At 39.9% G+C, this 20,066-nt stretch overlaps 1 protein-coding gene across 16 annotated transcripts in view; it reads right to left on the bottom strand.

The window, feature by feature from the left end:
- The window catches only part of PPP1R12B (protein phosphatase 1 regulatory subunit 12B), a 205,943-nt gene that overhangs the window by 123,818 nt on the left and 62,059 nt on the right, over positions 1-20,066 (bottom strand). For 9 of the 16 annotated variants that reach the window (XM_077902521.1, XM_077902517.1, XM_077902519.1 and 6 more), the window contains exons 5-14: positions 19,532-19,676; positions 18,006-18,080; positions 15,998-16,077; positions 15,001-15,143; positions 12,555-12,572; positions 10,203-10,315; positions 7,080-7,283; positions 5,503-5,585; positions 4,221-4,346; positions 1,235-1,414 (exon numbers count right to left, since the gene is read on the bottom strand). In XM_077902521.1, the coding sequence (XP_077758647.1) occupies positions 1,235-1,414; positions 4,221-4,346; positions 5,503-5,585; positions 7,080-7,283; positions 10,203-10,315; positions 12,555-12,572; positions 15,001-15,143; positions 15,998-16,077; positions 18,006-18,080; positions 19,532-19,676 (1,167 nt within the window). Of the gene's footprint in view, positions 1-1,234; positions 1,415-3,665; positions 3,707-4,220; positions 4,347-5,502; positions 5,586-7,079; positions 7,284-10,202; positions 10,316-12,554; positions 12,573-15,000; positions 15,144-15,997; positions 16,078-18,005; positions 18,081-19,531; positions 19,677-20,066 lie in introns of those variants that run through there. The other 7 variants (XM_077902510.1, XM_077902513.1, XM_077902515.1 and 4 more) reach the window with 5 other exon arrangements.

Here is a 20,066-nt window from a genome sequence, read left to right as displayed (position 1 = left end):
GGATCCTTTGATGACTCTGAAGCTGTGGTGCCAACCCTGCAAATTTCTGGACTTTAAGTGAGAGAAAAAAATAAAGCTTTATCATATGTAAGCCTCAGTTATTAGGACTTACTGGTACATGTGAATAAACCAATTGCTCATGTAATTTTTATAAGTACCGAAGCCAATGCTCGGCACACGATAGGGTTCAACAAATGGTAGCCATTACTATTTTTCCCTGGTCTCAACTCTTAATAGTTAAGCAATTAACCTCTCTGCATTTCAGTTTCTTCATCTATGGGTATAATATTTACTACACCTATGCAGATGAACTATTATAAGGACCTAATTAATAAATGTCAACATAATTGTACAGTATTATTATTAATAATCCATCTTGAGCCTATCCCTCCCAGCCAAACAAATAATCACCACTTATTTTAAGGAAAGAAATATAATAAATGGACAAAAACCAATCAAGCAACACCACCAGAGTGTTCTTGCAGCAACACTATCATCACTAATGTTTTTCATTTTCTTTGTGTCAGTTCTAGAAACACTACCTCAAAAAAGAGTCCCTTTGCCATACCCCAAAGTAAAAAGGTCTCTGGCCATACACATAAAGGATTGAAAGCCATAGTCAAAACCACAGCTGAAGTCCTGGTGCACTTTCACGATGAAGTCTTTCCCATGCTACCCTTTAGAAGGACTAGACACTACTGCCTTAGGAACAACACAAATCTAGACAAATTTAGACAAACACACATCTCTTCCTTCTTACAGTGTTTCCAGCAAAAACTGAGCTGAGAATTTTCAGAAGGCTATAGGAAGCTTATGGAACAAGAGTTAGCTTATCATCTGATTTGGGTTTATATGCAGTCCGAAAAAAAGAGTAAGTAGAAGAGACTCCTACTCACGATGACTAGAAAATCAATGTAAGTGAAGTAATGTGGATATTTTTAATATGTGCTTTCCCATAATAGGATGACCCTTACAAAGTAATTCCACAAAAGCAGTCACTTTAAGTCGAAGCCTAACACCAAGTACAAAGACACATACCCTATGATTATTCAATGAGCAACTGCTGAGTGCCTAATACAAGTCCAAACAAAACATCCTTGTTAAATCATGGACATTTTCACACGAATTCAAACTTGTTCCACAGTGACAAAGTCTCTTTGGTTTGAATCTCTTATGTGTATCCAGAGGCATGAGTTTTGATGACTGTAACTCAAATGGCCCCAAGAAGCCTTACCTGCCATGGTGTACAGATGCAGCAGTGTTTGCACTGATTGGTGTAGGGCAAGAGGCAGGTTGCCACCTGCTGCCCCGAGAGGTAGATGAACCAATGGTAATGGGTGAGGTAGCAGGAGATGAATTGCGATTGGCTGAAATGTAGGGACTTGTGGGGTCACTACTTCTACCAAATGAGGCACTGCAAAACAGCACACAGTCACTTTCTTCAGGACATGCTGCTCACCCACCTTGTCCCAGCACCACCTTCCCCCCAGATTGTGCATTTGAAAGGAATGTAGACCAAAGAGAGGATATGGCAATTGGGAAGTGGAGTGAGTGATCAATTCCAGCTATAGCTGGGTCACTGGCAGCAAGCAGGCATCTGTCAATCATCCAAAAGAGTGAAGGAAGCTTGAGGAGAGATGATATGCAATAAGAGAAAGCAGAAGAGCAGTATATAGGAATAGAATAGGGGCTGAGAAACATTTAGCAAATAGAATAATTTTATTAGAAAAAGTAATTCCCAACAAACCCCAAGGCAAAAAAATCATGCAACCCCAAATGTCTACCTGATATAGAAATAGCACTGCAGAAGCTAAAGTAAGACCAAGAATTTGGAGAGGTTTTGGAGTAGAAATTTAAAATTAAAGAATGGAGAATAAAAAAGCTCTGTGGAGAAAAAAAATGTCTCTGAGGACAGTGGTTATTAAGCCTAAAACAAACGTGTCTTTGGGAGGATTCAAAGTTTTAAGTACAGGAAATAACATTGCATGGGCAACAGAAGGCAACTTTCCTTTGTTTCAAAGGAAGATAAGAATGAACCATCTCAATTAAAGCAAAACATTACTTGGGTTAGAATTTTTAAAAAACCGTCTTGACTGTTATGGTAATGAGACACTAGTGGGGGTGACCAACACAAGCTGTGAAGGCTTACTTGGTAAAGATGCACTTTACTGCGACACAAGAAGGGAATTTCTGCCTAAGGACAAGAGATGAACTAGAAAATGGAAAGTATGTTGAGGCCTGGAAGAGTCCAAGAGGGCCAAATGTCTTCTTGCACTTTCTTTTTTAAATAGCGATAGCATATGATTCTTCCCTTTTGAAAAGATCGTAAAACGAGATTTTGTGTAGTCAAAAAAATGCTTTAAGGGTAATGAAGATTTGGAAATCCAAAGCATGAATCAAGCTGTGGATCTTCTTTCAAAAAACACTCATATAATTAAGCATGTTTTCTACTCTAACTAGAGGCAGTCCCTTTCTCCTCTGTTTACCATAATTATGCCAACTATACCTATCTAACCAGATGCTACTCACTCTACCCCTCTGTTAATGATTTCGATCACGAAAAAGAACAACCCCACCACAATGTAACGACATGCTTGGAAATGAAATGCAGCTTTCTCTTTCCTAGATCTAGAGTGTTATTTTCTTAGAACAATTTTCCTGGTCTTGGATACAACCGTAAGGAGTAATGATGTATTTAGATAGACTAAGGGGATCCCTGGGTGGCGCAGAGGTTTGGCGCCTGCCTTTGGCCCAGGGCGCGATCCTGGAGACCCGGGATCGAATCCCACATCGGGCTCCCAGTGTATGGAGCCTGCTTCTCCCTCTGCCTCTCTCTCTCTCTCTGACTATCATAAAGAAATAAAAATTAAAAAAAAAAAAAGTTTAGATAGACTAAGATCTTAGTCTTGAAGACAAATAAGTGATTGCTTCATTGAGCCAAAAACACTGAGTTTATATACATAATGAAGCTTCAGTGAGATCACTGAACCGTATCTGCAGAACTGAAGACCATTAAAAGGCAACAGTGGCTGTTTGTTTTATAGCTTACTAATTTTATTTTATTTTATTTTTTTTAATTTTTTATTTATTTATGATAGTCACAGAGAGAGAGAGAGAGAGAGAGAGAGGCAGAGACACAGGCAGAGGGAGAAGCAGGCTCCATGCACCGGGAGCCCGATGTGGGATTCGATCCTGGGTCTCCAGGATCGCGCCCTGGGCCAAAGGCAGGCGCCAAACCGCTGCGCCACCCAGGGATCCCCTATAGCTTACTAATTTTATTAATTCACATGTTCTGATATTAACTAGTTGACAAGATTCTTCCAATCAACTGGAAATAGGTTTTGAACCCAAACATATAGTCTATAGCAAAAGGCTGTTACTTGAGCAGCCAATCCATCGTCTATAAAACCTAATGATGAAGCCCATGACACGAAGAGGCAGTTGGAGGGGTTGAGTAAATGAAAGTGAAGAAAGAATTCAAAGTAAGCAATGAGAATCAGACTCTTCCATATCAGCAGCAAAGTTCAAATTAAAATACTCATTAAGTACGTCTTATAGTATAATGGCTCTGGCAAAGGTGCTTTGCTTGCTGGCTGGTACATGGCAAAGAAAATAATTGCAGAAAAGAGAATATAGATGAGAAAAGGGGAAGAAAACCCATGTACCTTCTCTGCACCAAACTTGCGAGTTTCACATCTTGATGGATCTGAGGGCCATTAAAGTCATAAAAAAAAAAAACAACTCAAGTCCCTAAATTAACAGGCTTCAATATGAAACTTCTTTAATGCAAAACAAAACTGTCCCCATTATCCACCCACCTCACCACCCTATAGGGTCCCTCCCTTCCCCCCCATAAAAATGTAACTTGAGATGAGAACTTCTCTAGTTTTAGAAAAATGAAAGCTAGCTACTGGACAAAGGTGATTTAAATTCAGTCCTGCTCAGGGATTACTAGAAGTCACTTCCAGTCGAAGATTAGGACTGAGAGGAGAGAGTATAAATTCATGGTGAGAATTTGGAATCAGCTTACTTTAATTCAGTCAGGAAAATAAAGTTAATTTATAATTAGTCGAGATGTTACTCCCAAGAAATCTGAAAGTAATTCATTTTTTGATTTGTTTTTGTGGTGCTAATTGGATATAAAACAGCATGCAATTATTACCCATACACCCATGGCCAGAGTGAAGAAATATCATCTCCCACCCCTTGGAACCTGGTACCTTTTCAAGTAGGTTGATACATAGGTAGAAGGAGCAACTGACTGTGGAGTTTCATTTCCCTTCGCTTCATCCCTCCACAGCTGCCGTGTATATGAACCACTCCTCACTAGATTCACAGCTGATTCTCTGCAGAGGCATGGAAAAAAAACAAAACAAAGCACTGATTCCTACCACCAGTTTTGTTCATGATACAATGCAAACTGGGAGAAGGGTCGGAGAGGGAAACTGTAATACGGCTAAAGAAACAGACACACTTTTCAAGGGATGCTTGGGTTTTTTCCTGTATACACAAAGGACAGGTCAAGTATTACTACTGTCTGCTTTCTTTTATCAACTTCAAAGCCAACTAATTTCAATAGGTACCAAACCCTTATGTCAAAGGTCTCCAATTCTTTTGTAACTTTTTTGTTTCTCCTTTAAAGGGCTTTATAAAGCCAATAGGTAGCTCATATGGAAGCAGAGAAGAGGATGATGGGGAAGATGAGGAAGTCTGTAACAAGGGAAAGAGGTAACTACTGCAGGAAAGGAAGAGAGAATAACCTGCTGGAAGCCATCCAGAAAGGGCTGTAGTAGGATTTCTAATCCACAATTGTTCCTTCAGGGCCTTTGCTGCCAAAGCTGTGGCTCTCCAGAGCAGTCCTTCTCAAACTTCAAATCACCTAGGGAATTTTGTTAAAATGCAGATTCTAATCCAGCAGGACTGAGGTGGGGCCTGAGGTTCTGCATTTCTAACATACTTCTAGGTGATTTCAATGCTGCTGGCTGGGAAGACCACACCTTGAACAGCAAGGTTCTAGATCAGGTTCTGCTCCGAGATGCAGCAAGCAGTACCTCGAAATCCTCACATTCATTTTAACTGATGGAGAAGACTTGAAATTTTATCTACTTACAAATTAGAAATTGATCAATAATTAAATAATAATATTTTTAGTGTTTACCATGGAACAGGTCATGTGCTAAACACTAGGGGTCCCTGAGAAACCAGCAAGACATAGACCCTACCTTTACAGAGTCTGCTGGCGTAGTAAAAACAAATTCGCCCTTAGAAGGGTCAGGGAAGGCTTCCTAAAGACAGTGATTCCCAAGCTGAAGTGAGAGCCTAAAGGGCAAAGCACTGGCAAAGCAAGAGTGCAAGGGCTGGGAGGAGTTCTAAGAAGAAGGCATAAACAATTCATAATGTGCTCAGGGCACCTGCGGAAAGACGGCAGCAGAGTGATGGCCAAGGCATCACTATGCCTAGGAAAGTTCAAGAGGACCATCTTTTGGCCTGTATTAGGATTACCTGTTCTCCTTTTCTTCAACGTCACTTGTGCTGCTGAGCCTCCGGGGTGCTAGTGAACTAAAATAGCTTTTGTTTTCTCTCTCCTGTAAAATCAAAACAAGTAAAGCACAGAGAAGGTACAACACTGTCACAGTGTAACATTCTGGGTAAAAACGCAGAGCTCAATACACCTATATAATCTTATTTCTAGATCCAGTAACAATTGCGGTTTGAGTAGTATTACAAAAGGCTGGTTTTCAAAGACTAATTCCTGCCTTTCCTCCATTAAAAACCAATATGTAGGGAAACAATTCTCATGGGAAAAGCCAGGATGATCCAAAAAAAAGGAAAACAGCAGCACAAATTACACAAATCAGCAACCTTGCCAAAAGAGATGGAGCCTTTGAAAAGCCACAAACAGAAAGCTCCACTCTAAAGTTCTTTAAAAAAAAAAAAAAAAGATTTTATTTAATCATTCATAAGAGACAGAGACGGGGGGGGGGGGGGGCAGAGACACAGGCAGAGGGAGAAACAGGCTCCACGCAGGGAGCCTGATGCTGGACTTGATCCCGGGACTCCAAGATCACACCCTGGGCTGGAGGTGACACTAAACCGCTGAGCCACCAGGGCTGCCCTACTCTAAAGTTCTTAATGAGGGGGTCCCTGGGTGGCTCAGCGGTTAAGCGCCTGCCTTCAGCCCAGGGCATGATCCTGGAGGCCCAGGATTGAGTCCCACATCAGGCTCCCTGCATGGAGCCTGCTTCTCCCTCTGCCTGTGTCTCTGCCTTGTGCTCTCTCTTTCTCTCTCTGTGTTTCTCATGAATAAATTAATAAAATATTTAAAAATGAAAAAAATAAAGTTCTTCATGAAATAAGCCTTATTTCTTCCACAGCCTGTCTTCTCTTTGAAATGCAGCTTCATGTACAACAAATATGCTGCAGAGTTAATCCAACCAATATCATCACCTCCTTGAAGAGTCTCCAGAAACACAATGTTGAACAAGGAGACTATGGTTACAGGGAAGCCCTGACCCCAGAGGAGAGCATCAAATGAGCCCTAGAAAATCTGGAACCAAAAGTTAAGAAATAAAAATGTACTGATTTTGGATGATTATGTGGATGAACTGTTTGTGAAGTCAACTGATCATATATCTAGTAATGAAAAAAATAAGGCACTTAAACATTTTTTCCCAAGTCCTAAGTTGCCTGAGCTTCATTAGGCTCAAAAGACCAGATAAGGAACTTTGCTTCCAAACACTGAAAGAATTCAATTACTGGAATTGGTTCAAGGGAAACTTAGGCCATATCCAAATTTTCATGTTCCTGACTAAATTTATTATTTTATTTGTCCTAGTTAAGGAGGGCAAAGAAGAATGACATAAGGTATGCCAAAAGGTAAAGGGTTTTTCTTCTTTGACCAAGTAATAATAGCAAGTGAAAAGCCAACTGATTAAACTATCAACATGCCATCTCCCTTTAAAGATTCTGTACTTCCAGAATCAAATTAGAGACTAGAAAACACTTTCACTTGTTCCTGAGATTGAATTTCCACAAAAGGGAACTGCCCTGGAACTCCCCACACCCTGCCTAAACTGCACCTTATCTTTGTTGTCCAGGAAAGCAGAAATCCGAGGACTTGATGATGACCGGTAGATGGAAGAGCCTCGGTCCCTTAGAGCTTCCCTGGGATTGGCCACCTCACTCAACATGTTGTGGCTGCCAGTTTTTCTGAGTCCCAGTCTCCACGAAGAAGGAGATTCATCTTTGGGTTCTTCCGGCTTGTTAAAAAGGCTGGAGGAGAACTAGAGGGAAGAAGCAAAGAAAAGAGGAAAAAAAGGTCCTGGTGATTCTTTTCAGCCTACTTGCCTTTTCCCACACTTAACTAAGTTCAGTGAGGCAACATAAGGCAGTCCAAGGAGAACAAATATATGGCAGGCTTTCTGCCAATGTTCCCTTCCTCACCTGGCAGACGCTAATAACTGCTCAAGGCTCCCTTTCTCCCTGAGCCAGAAATAGCCTCAGATTCTTAACACAGTACTTCTACTGACAGAGTTGCTCTCTGAGAAATTAAACACTATTTGCTCTCTTACCAATGAGTACTGACCTAGAACACCAGGAGATCCACGTTCTAGTAAAAACATCTTCTCTTGCTTGACTCATAGTGTAACTGAAAATAGGACATTTTACTTCTCTAGGTCTCAATATGCTCACCTGTAAAATGGTAATAATGAGCTTAATTCCTTCTTACAGTATGTGGAGACTAGAAAACACAGAGGAGCTTTAAGGTACCGCAATAACTGTGGTAAGCTGATTTAGGTTGATACTAATAAAAATACTAAAATTCACTTCACTCAGATTCTAATTGCTTATTTTAAAGAAACAGCTTATTTGATCTTGGCAGCAGTTCCAAGTGTTTCAGATTTCACCAAGCAGCAAAATTAAAAAAGAAAAAAATGGTAGATGTCATAGAGTTGCCATCTTTTAGCTTTTGCCAGGAGAACGTCTTTCAAAAACTTGATTACCATCTCTATCACCATCATTTCATTAAAAAAAGAAAAACATTTTGGGGTGCCTGGGTGACTCAGTTAAGCGTCTGCTTTTGGCTCAAGTCATGATCTCAGGGTCCTCTGAGATCCTGTGTCAGGCTCCCTGCTCAGTGGAGAGCTTGCTTCTCCTCCCTCTGCCTCTTGTGCTGTATCTCAAATAACTAAATAAAAATCTTTAGAAAAGATTTTAAAAAGAAAAACATTTTAACTTTGGAAAAGAAAGCTTTCTGGAAAGCTTACATTGTCTGTAATTACCTCATTTTGCTATAAACCATAGAAAACATCATAGTCTAGTATTAGCCCAAACACCAGTCTGAAGTAAAACTGGTCTTTAGAACAGCAGTCAACAGTCCTTCCCTGGAATCTGGGGGACCTCTGCAAGACGGCTTTGGTGTTTCACCAGATATCAGGCCACCTTTACTGCCTGGTATAGTGAAAATGCAATAGAAACTCTAAATCATTCGTCTCCAGCTCACACTCAGATTTTCTCTTTTAATGTCATCTCAATGTATTTTTTTATTTAAAGATTTTATTTATTTATTCATGATAGACGTAGGGGGAGAGAGAGGCAGAGACCCAGGCAGAGGGATAAGCAGGCTCCATGCAGGGAGCCTGATGTGGGACCTGATCCCGGGGCTCCAGGATCACGCCCTGGGCCAAAGGCAGGTGCTAAACCGCTGAGCCACCCAGGGATCCCCTCAATGTATATATTTATGTACATAAATATACAGCTTTAGAAGCTCAATCATGTCAGCTCTTTAAAAGCCATCCTGATTCTGAGAGGAAAAATGCCTTTTCCAGCATTATTTTAGCAAAGTGTAATAAGTATACGTTTTATTTTTTATTTTATTTTATTTTTTTAAAGTAATCTCAATGGCCAATCTGGGGCTTGAACTCATGACCTAGAGATCAAGAGTTACATGCTCTACTGACTGAGCTAGCCAGGTGCTCATGTATTTTTTTTAAAATTTTTATTTAGTATTTGTCTTTTAAAAAAGCAAGAAGTCTAGGGGCACCTGGTTGGCTCAGTCAGTTATGCATCTGACACTTGATTTTGTTCTGCTGGCTTAGGTCATGATCTCAGGGTCGTGAGATCAAGCCCTGCATTGAGTCCTGCATTGGGCTCCCCACTGTGCATGGAACCTGCTTAAGATTCTCTTTCCCTCTCCCTCTGTTCATGTGCATGCTATCTTCAAAAATAAACAAAACATTTTTTTAATTTTAAAAAAGCAAAAAGTCTAGTCACACCTAGAAGCAGTATGTGAGGTACAGCTAAATGACTAGGTAATGAGTGGGGGGAATTCTATCTGAAACATCTCTACAGATTCACAGTGATGCTTGTAGGAATAAATAGGAAACCAGGCCTTTGTTTCCTCATCTCTACAATGATACCGTAATCCTGTCTTTTCAATTCATGGGGTACTATAAAGATCAGGAAGTTAGTATCCATAAAACCACAGAATTTTTTCAATAGCTTTCTTTCCAGAACTCCTATCAATTCTTAATCTCAAAACTAATTGTATTAGTTGTTCAACAAGTTCTTTCTACCTCTGCTCTCTACTCATTATGATGAGTACCATACTCTACTTATGAATGTAAAATTTTAAACGGGAAGTAAAAAAAGGACCTAAGTCATCAAATCAATTAATACTGAACGTTGGATATCTTCCTAGCCCAGTCTGAGTTTTTCACATACTCACCTTACTTAGCCTTGAATAGGCAATGGACAAAGTTTCTTTGGTCCCAAATTATTATATCCTATGTTATCTAAATACATTGTAGCCAAATTTGTTTAGTGATGGATCTGTAGCTTTTATGGGCACTGTTATAAATGCAATGTTTATGTACCTCCCCATCCATACCTTGAAGCCCTAATCTCCAATGTGACTATATTTGGATATAAGGTAGCTGTCTGCAAATTAGGAAGAGAGTCCTCACTAGCAACTGATTCAGCTGGCCTCATGATCTTGGACATCCCAGCCTCCAGAATTGTGAGAAATAAATTTCTATTGTTTAAAGTTACACAGTTGGTGATATTTTGCTATGCCAGCCTAACCAGACTAGGAGTAAGATGTATCTGTATTATCTTGCAAGACTGTATCTTTAAAGCCTTTCAAAGTATGTTACCATAGCAGGAGAAATATAATATTCATACTATATTTGCAAAATACTCACTCTCCTAGCTGAAGAGGCAGAGAAGGTATTCTGAGCTGGTGTTGGTATCTGTTCCGTGATAATACTCTTGCTTTCAGAGTTGGAATGGTTGACAATGGCTTCTGGCTTTTTATCTATTATTCAAGACAAGAGAAGCATCAAGTGCAAGTATTCATACTTATCTGTATATATGCACTTTTCTGCTAACGGAAAAGGTTTAACCATTATCAAAACAGATTACTAGGGCTATGTAATGCTTGGACTTAAACTAAAATGAAATCTCTAGCTACTGTTGCTAAAAGGAAATAAAGTCAGTAGTAAAATTCCTTTCTTGTAGGCTCCAATTCCCAGATATGTAACTGAAAACTTTCTCCACATTATGTATCATATACAAAATTCATCAGTAAGTACATAATAAGAATCTACTCTGTTTTGAGAGATTGGGCAGGAAAAACCAGATACATCTTGCTTTGTAGGTAATTATAAGCATGACAAGAGATAAGATGTATAATAATAATAGTAACAACACAAGATTATATATAAGTTAGGTGCTAAATTGGTTGAGTTGGATCAACAGGGCTTTATGAGCCCAGAGTAAATCCTCTGAGGGAGGAAACAACAAGGAAAGATGCCATAGAGAAAGCTGGAAGACAAATACCAACTGGTAGGAGGAAGAAAGGGTATGAGTAATGACTCAAATCAAAGTACACCCATCTGTTGGTCAGTAAATTTAAGCTTAAGTAGGCCTAATTTAAGGAGGCCTAATTAAAGTAATGAATATTCTTGGAATTACAATAGGAAATAAAGGTAGAAAGGATTACAGAGGATACTGTGAGTTAAGCTATAGAACTATAGTAGGCAAACCCTCTTAATAAACAGCAGTCCACCTTAAAGCTCCATTAAATGGAAACTGTCTCGTTCGCTGCTACATCAGTGCCTGCACCCAGGAGGTGTGGTGGGGCCTTCTAAACTATGTTCTCTGGAAACAGGGCCCCAGAGTAATCCACCTATGAATTACATGACAATTTTAAGCCATATTCTAGCTGTGTGACATTGGGCAAATTATTTAACATATATGAACCTCTATTTTCTCACTGATTAATCAGGGATTTTAATTCTTGCCTATAGAGATAATGTTTTAAATTGCATCGTTGGCCATATAACTCTGGCCATAGTGAGCTGGCCATCATTTCTTGTGGTTATTGTGAATATTCAAGGTATTCTTTAAATATTACCTGAAGGGATGCCTGGGTGGCTCAGAGGCTGAGTGTCTGCCTCTGGCCCAAGGTGTGACCCCGGGGTCCTGGGATCGAGTCCCACATGCTCCCCTGCAGGGAGCCTGCTTCTCCCTCTGCCTGTGTCTCTGCCTCTCTCTCTCTCTCATGAATAAATAAATAAAATCTTTTTTAAAAAAACACTTTATTTTATATATATATAAATATATATACTTATCTAATATATATTTATAAAATAAATAATTATATATAAATATAATATATATTATAATTATATATTTATAATATAAAAATAATTATATATTTATAATATAATTATATATATATATAAATAATCTGAATATCTCTATCCCCAAGAAGTATACCTTACTAGCCAAATGTGACAGCTTACAGTAAGAAATCCCCATGAATCTAGACCTCTGGGTAGTGGCCTTTCAGATTGACCCTGGGCTTGGCAAGGTGACTTTCTATGGCCTTTGGGACATTAGTAAATGTGACACAGCAGAGGCTTGGAAAGTGGTTGTACACTGAGCCTTGCCCTCTCTTCTTGTGGAATCCAACTGCTGTGTGAAGAAGTAGGGGCTAGTCTCCTTGATGAATATGGTTCACTTACCTCAAATATCCTAATCAACTACCAGAAAGGTAAGACCATCCAGGACCAGCCATCCCCTAGCTGACTTACCAACTGACCACCTGCACATGAGTAAGCCCAGTATTACCACGTGGAGCAGAGAAAAGCCATCCCAGTGAAGTCCTTCCTAAATTGCCAACCAATAGAGTTGTGTCTATATGTTATTTAAAGCACCACTAAATTTGGGGATGGCTTGTCATTTAGCAATAGGTAACTAATATACCAAATGTTTAAGTCGAAAATAGAAATCCAAATCAAACTACTTACATTTACCTCAAAATAGAATTAGTATTCTTTACAACTACATTTATGTGTAAGGCACATGAAAACTGTCATTTTATGAGGTCGTATCTGTGGATCTTTAAAAACAGGATAAGCACATTCAATAAATACTTGTTCAGTACATACATAATGTGTTGGGCATCATTTGGAAAGGTTTAGACATAATTCAGTTCCCCACATTCTTCCAATATACACTTAGGTAACATATATTTATTGAGCACCTACCATGTAGAAGGCCCAGTGCTAGGCATTATGGAAGACAGAAAGATAAACAAGACACACAATACATTTCAGTGCTTCTGAAACTTGCTGGTAGGGGAAGAAGAGAGGAGATGAGAAAGAAATAACACTAATATTAGCTAGTATAAGTAATATAAAAGAGGTTCAAACAAATAGCTACCAGTCAGAGGAGGGGAGAAAAACTTGTATCTGTGATGATACAAGTTCCTTCATAAAGGAAGCTGATTTGAGCTGGGCTTTGAAACATGAATAAAGCATCAAGTGGCAGAAATGAGCAGGGAAGCTTGCTGGAACCATCTGGCTTCTGCCTACATCAGTCTACACAAAGTGCTAACTGTTGTCTCTTTCTTGACCTCTCCCATCCCACTCCTACCCTGGCTTTTGTGATGCGGAAACACACATCCTGTTTTTCCTCAACCTCTCTGACTATACCTTCTTTGCCTCCTTCACTTCCTAAACATAGGATGCCCCATGATTCTTTTTTGTACATCTTTTCTCTATAATCTCTTCCTTTGAAATCTCATCCTTTTCCATACCTTTAGCTTCCATTTTTTTTAGGGAGATAATTTCCACATTTCACTCCGCCCCTGCTTCTCTGAGGAGTCCCAGGATCTCAGGCACACCATTCACCAGCTATGAAACCCAATTTGCCTCACCCCTTACAGGGTCAATTTCCCACTCTAAAATGTGGTGATAATACATCCCTCAGGGTGTGGTTGTAAGTGCACTGCAGAGTAAAAAGCACTACCCCCCAAAATTTTTAAAAATAAATTAAAAAAAAAAGCACTACCCAAATGTAAAGTGTCATTATAATCCCCCAAACTAAATATAATCTTTCTTACTAGTGAATACCAATGACTATGTTTATACCTCTCATGTGGCATGTATTTTATTCATGTATATGCCTTCCTATTCCCGTGTATCCCCTAGATATATCCAACAAAAAGCATTTAATGAATGTGAATGTGTGTCCTGTGTTGGGCATCATGCAGAGACCTAGGAGTAAATGATCACCCTAGAGTTCCCAGCCGAAACGTTAAGTGCTACAACAGAGACGAAGTATGAAGTTCTAGAGGGATACAAACAGGAGAGCAATTATGTTCAGGGGAGAACAGTGAGGTGGTCCACTCCTTTTCAGTTTTTGGTATAGGAAAACCTAAAGGAAGGCCTCTTCATCCTGGTAAATCCTATGGCTTCTAACAGAAATCATTCATTTGATGGTCAGAAGTGAATTCCAAGGTGCAAATAAATGCTCAGGGATAGGGAAGCCCAGGGCATGTTTGGAGAAACCAAGCAATCCAACTTGGTTAGTAGATGACACTGCTGATGGACAACACTGGAAAGGTCAGCTGAAGATACATTATGAGAGATCTTGAAGGTCAGGCTACAGGACTTGGGATTTATACTACAGGCAAAGATGGTTGTGGGGAAAGTGGTTGTAGATGGTTTCTGGACAGAAGTCATCAAAGGTATAGTATAATCAAAGGGTGTTTGGGGCACGTAGGTGGCTCAGTGGTTACTCTTTTCTCAGTGTTTGCCTGCCTGTATATCATAATCTATGGGTGATTCTACAGCTTATTGATCTGACCATGTTCAGCACCTTACCCTCCCTGTTGGGCTTCTTGTCTTGCCGTATGATAAACTTAAGAGATGCCATATGAAGCATATATAATATCAACAAGAGTCATAAAGGTAAATATGATTTTGTTCCTTCTTCAATGCCCAACTCAGGAATTGAAGGACCTTCGTGTAATCAGAAGGAAAATGAAGGAAATCAGAATCTTGGGATTCTGTTTAGGGAATCAGATGAACCTGAGAATTAAATGCAAATTTTCACCAGCTGGTTAAGGATACTTGACCAAATGTGCCTCTGCAAGATCTTACCTCCTCAGCCTCTAAGCATACTGAATTTTAGAATCTGGTCTCTACACTCTACCAACCCAAGATCAGACAGCTGGCTCTTTTACACAATATTTTTGGAAAGTACTTGGGTGGCTCAGTTGGTTGAGCATCCAATTCTTGATTTCTGCTCAGGTCATGATCTCAAGGTCATGGGATCAAACCCACCTTTGAGCTCCGAGCTCAGCACAGAATTGGCTGGAGATTCTCTCCTTCTCCCTTTCCTTGCCTGCTCACAACATATGCATGTGTGTGAGGGCTCTCTCATTCTCTCTCAATAAAATAAATAAATCTTTTTTAAAAAAGGAATTTTTTGTGCACCTTAGCATATGGCTACATAGAAACTAGTACACATATTCTAACATAGCTTACAGCTTTCACAACAAAGTTTTCACTTGAAATTTGGTACCTTATCTTTGAACACTAACCTTGAAGCTCTTTTTGGAGCCCTCTGAGGCCCTTAGCTCTGACAAGCAGTGACCTCCCTGCAGTATGGAGACAGAGTTCTGTGCTATCAACACATTGGCATTACCTGCCTCCTTCTCAGCTTCTGACTCAGAAGCTTCATCTTCACCCTCCTCCTCCTCCTCGGAGCTGGAGCTGCTGGACTCTTTGCTTTCTTCCTCCATTTCTTGGGATTTGGGTATCTCTTCTTCATAGAGCATCTTCTCTTTGCTAAATTAAAGATGACAATTTGAGTGTAGCTCAGAAATGGCAAACTATTTAAGTTCACTGACAAGCATAAGGAGAATAAATCCTTCTTTACATCTACCTTTTTCTGAATTCTTGGGTTTTTGCAGATTGAGGTTCAGCATTTGACTTCAGAGTATTACTCAAATAAATCTAGCCCATTCAACACACAAGAAAAAGGAGGCCCATGAATCTTAACAGTGATTAGGCAGGTAAATATTTTCAAAAAGTCATTTAACAAATGTTTACAGAGTGCTTATTACAGGCCAGGAATCACTAGGCCCTGGTACAGTGGTAAACAAAATACACATGGTCCCTGTGTTCATAGAACTTAAGAGTTTCATAGAACTTAGAGTTAGTGATGCAACTAGGACTAGGAACCCCTAAGCTGGTGGGGAAATGTATACAGTCTCAATTAATTTCTAAATTTAAAACACATTCACCCGGGACGCCTGGGTGACTCAGTCGGTTGAGCCTGTACCTTCAGCTCAGGTTGTGACCCCAGGGTCCTGGGATGTAGCGCCATATCCCCTAGCATCAGACTCCCTGTTCAGCAGGGAGCCTGCTTCTCCCTCCCCTCTGCCCATAATTGCATGTGCTCTCTCTCAAACAAATAAAAAATAAAAAATAAATACCACATTCATCCATCCTCATTATCTCCTCCATATATCAATGCCACCTTCTTGCCTCTCAAACATCCCACGTGTTCAAAGATCATTTGGCTTAAGCTGAACACAGTTTCTTTACTGTATAAATTCTTAAACCAAGTACATCATCATACACACATATGCACCCACACACACCAGAGCTCATCATTTCCCAAGCCGTGAATGTCTTACTTCTTAAAGAGTCCACTCTGTAACTTGCTGTTCAGGTCTGACTCAATGAGCTTATTCCGTGTCTCTTTTTCACTTCGAAGCTGGAAATTGAGAAAACAAGAGAGGAAAGGGAAGAAGTTGACTATTAGTAAAATCAGCAGCGATGAGAACTCAAAATAGTACTGTTATTCTGAAGAAAACAGGACCGACACCAAAAGGGGAAGAAAGAACTGAGAAAAAGAGGAACCTATCGGTTGGGCCTCCTTAGAAGACAATGACAGAGAAAATTCCTCATCCAAGGTAAGAGAAAAATCATGGTGTTAGAGCTTCAATAAAACTGCTCGTATCAAATATCCAAACCCAAACCTCAAAAAAACTCTGGCTTCTAAGGGAAGCTAGCTGGCTCAGTCGGAAGAAGATGTAACTCTTGATCTGGGGGTTGTGACTTCGAGCCTCATGTTGGGTGTAGAGAGATTACTAAAAAAATAAATAAATAAACTTAAAAGGGGGGGGAGGGGAAGCCTGGCTTCTGATGGATTAGAAAAGGTAAGTGTGGAGGGGAGAAACTTTCAAAGAATTCTTGATGACCATACACTGAATTAGGCTGGCAATAGTTCTCAAGAAAAAAAATAGGTATTCAAGGGGAAATAAGTCCTTAGAATAAATTGGTATTTAGATATATGCTCTAGAAAAAAATGAGTTTATATCCCTGGACCCCAAAGTTATGCAGGAAGCAAAGATGAGAACCATTCCTAGTGTAGAAATGTCATTTAGTGAAATATTATTTATGTTCAAATACCAAACCATGCTGGATATATTATTTTTGCAACTTCTATGTGAGTCTAAAAATTATTTCAGAATAAAAAGTTTAAAAAACTACAAAAACCTAACTAAGTGAAGTATACATCTTAGGAAGGCTGATGCTGCTAGAGAACAGCTCTGATTCTGTGTGTGGTGAGTCCTAAGTCTGTCTAGATTCCAGATGTTCACCAAAGAAAACAAAATGAACTGAAAGTTGTGTTTGTCTGAACTTTATATATGCAATTTTCCCAATAAACCTTGAAGTCATGAGGATCTTCACTCTACCGGTCCAGACGTGATAGAGTTGATCTGTCCCACCAGTGAACTCCACAGTTCTTTCTTTCAGAACCACTCTAAGTTTCTCTCTTTGTCCTAAACTTGAGTTCACATACCTTGAGCCACAACACATGCAAAGGAAAACACAAAGGAAAGCTGGCGATTTTTTTCTGTCCCACTCTGTTCAGACATCAGCCCTGATCATCGGTAGCTGATCTTTATTCTCCTTGCCCAAATTACTCATGCCACTTACAGGTAGAAAATGTGAATTATTCACTGTGTATCTTGAGGTTTGGTTGGGTTTTTTTCATTCTGCACTCGGTACATGGGTACCATACTTAGGTAGCTCTCTTATACAGCACTAAGCAACAAAATGGTACATGCAACCAAAAAATAAAAAATTTAGAATGAGAAGGGAGGATTGAATTCTGAGTATCTGATAAATCCTGAATATGTATGAATCACTGACCAACTACTTTCCAATGCCAAAAGACAGGTTTGGTTTGTGGCCCCAGTTGCTTTGTTAAGAAAGAAATATATTCCTCTCTGTAATGAATTTACTTTAAATAAAGATGTCCTTTCAGTCAATAAGGGAAGAAAAAAGTTATGAGATGTCCTCTACCTTGGTACTCTCTATTTGGAAAAGACTCTGATTTGAGTACACTACATTCACTTTCTAGAACTCAATAGTAATTATCAGTTTGTTGTTCTTGTCATTTTTTTATTTTCAGCTGCTTGAAGGCTACCTTTTAACAAGTGAACTTTAACAACAAATGGCTTCTGGGATATTTTCTAACAGACTGTTGCTAGTCCCTGAGGGAACAATTACCATCTCCGAAATGTAGATATGCCCATTTCAGCTCTCAGGAGACATAACTAAAACAAGTGACTGAGGTACCTGGTACAGACTGCACTGTTACAAAAGCTTTAAAAGCATTAACCAAAGACTTACCACATTCTGCTTCTTCTGGAGCATCTCCAAGTGCTCCACAAGCCCTTCATCAGCCACATCAAACGGTGTCTGGCCCTGGCAGAGAAAAGGGGTACCATGGTCAACAGAAAACAGAAGCACTGATGTTGTGACTCTATCAGAGAACTATTCAATATCCACTTTATGCCTTTGTTCCAGTGATATCTTCCCTAACTTATCTACTCAACATTATAGTAACACCATCATCTATCACAGAGGAAACATTATAAGAAACAGCAAGTCTGCTGGGGCACCTGGGTGGCTCGGTTGGTTAAGCGTCCAACTCTTGATTTTGGCTCAAGCACGATCTCAAGCCCTCAGGCAGGCTCCATGTGTGGAGCCTACTGAAGATTCTCTCGGTTTCTCCCACTCTGCACACCCCCCAGCCTGCCTGAACACATACTCTTTTCCTTTAAAACAAAACGAAACTCAGCAAGTCTTTTAAATATATGTTTTTATATTTTATAAAACAGTATTGAGGAAATCACCACATTATCTCTAACGCTTATTGCCTCTTGGCAAATAATCAATTGAAATCTCTACTTGTACCTGTTTTAAAATGGTTTTAATTGCTACAATAAATCCAGTAAAGGGCTTTTAAAAGCCTCGGAAAGAAGGTATACATGTGCACTAAAGATTAAGTCATAGCAGTCATGCCCCTTTAAGTGAGAGAAGAGTGTCTCTTTTAAGAAACATCAGTTCAGGACCCTAGCCCATATCGGGAGATGAAAGCCAGGTTCAGGAAAGACGTGAGGCAGGTAAGAACAGCTACTAAATAAAAAGCCATGGCTCTGGATGCTCTGGATTCCTAGAAAATCACTAGATGTAGAGATAGGAGTTCTAGGGCCTCTAAAGTTGCTTGAAGTGAGGCTGAATAACTATTTTTAGCCATACTCAAGGATTTTTGTCATTATATATATATTTTTAAATATTTTATTTATTTATTCATGAGAGACACACAGAGAGAGGCAGAGACAGGCAGAGGGAGAAGCAGGCTCCATGCGGGGATGCGGAACTCGATCCCAGGACTCCGGGGTCACATCCTGAGCCAAAGGCAGACAGATACTCAACAGCTGAGCCACCCAGGGGCCCAATAATGTTTTTTTAAAGACTGGATGAGAGTAGAGCTCAGCTATCATAAGTCTTTGAATTAAAAATAAAGTAAAATAAAACCTTTCATACTTCACCACAGACAGCAATCTTAGGATTTCCCCATGCCCATTTCTGCCAAGAGCAAATATCTTTTTTTCATATTTATTTTAGGGGCTTAAACATAAACAGAATCAGAATGCTGATCAGTAGAGTCTTATTTTATATAGCGAACATCTCTGTGTTGATAATGCGGCAGTGGGCAGCGAGGAGGCTGTGAGGAACAGAGCCATAGCTACCTGTGATGTGTATTTCCCCGGACAGGAAGCCCCGGCCATTTAACTAAGATCTTAATAAGCCTTTTGTTCTAGAGACATAGTCACGGATTTCACTGCCCTTTCAGAGTCAGGCATACTAACCAGCTTGTTCCTGACATCCATGTCACAGAGTGCTTCTGCCAGGATGGAGCAAGCCTCCTTCACTCCCCAGTGTGCAGCAGCATGGAGGGGAGTCCAGCCATCGTAATCCTGAACATTGAGTTCATAGCCAGCCTGGATTAAAAGTCTAAGAAGAAAACCCCAAACAAGACATTTATACCCTCTATATTACAGCTTCCTGCTGAATAAACTATCACCTGATTGGTGTTTCAGATTTTGGCTCTGAACCACTGGGAAGCTGTGATCACTTCTGTCCTCTAAGGCACAACTCGGGCTTCACGGTTCCTACACTGAGAACCAACCACACAGGGCAGTTATCAATCCACTCTGAAAGGTCACAGGGTATTTCCCAGGCACATCCGCGTGACGTCACATAAGAGGAGTGTTTAGAAAGGTGTACACCTCTGAGATTCACTAAAGCCTAACTAAATCTGCCAAACCACACAACTCTGCTACAAGGTGTGTTTTCCATTCCCCAGTACGAGGAAAGAACATCTAAAATGAGAACTCCATTCTC

The sequence above is a fragment of the Canis aureus genome, chromosome 6 (genome assembly GCF_053574225.1).
Source record: "Canis aureus isolate CA01 chromosome 6, VMU_Caureus_v.1.0, whole genome shotgun sequence".
Lineage (NCBI taxonomy): Eukaryota > Metazoa > Chordata > Mammalia > Carnivora > Canidae > Canis > Canis aureus.
The sequence above is the reverse complement of the archived record's forward strand: the minus strand, read 5'-3'. Positions and strand labels throughout refer to the sequence as shown.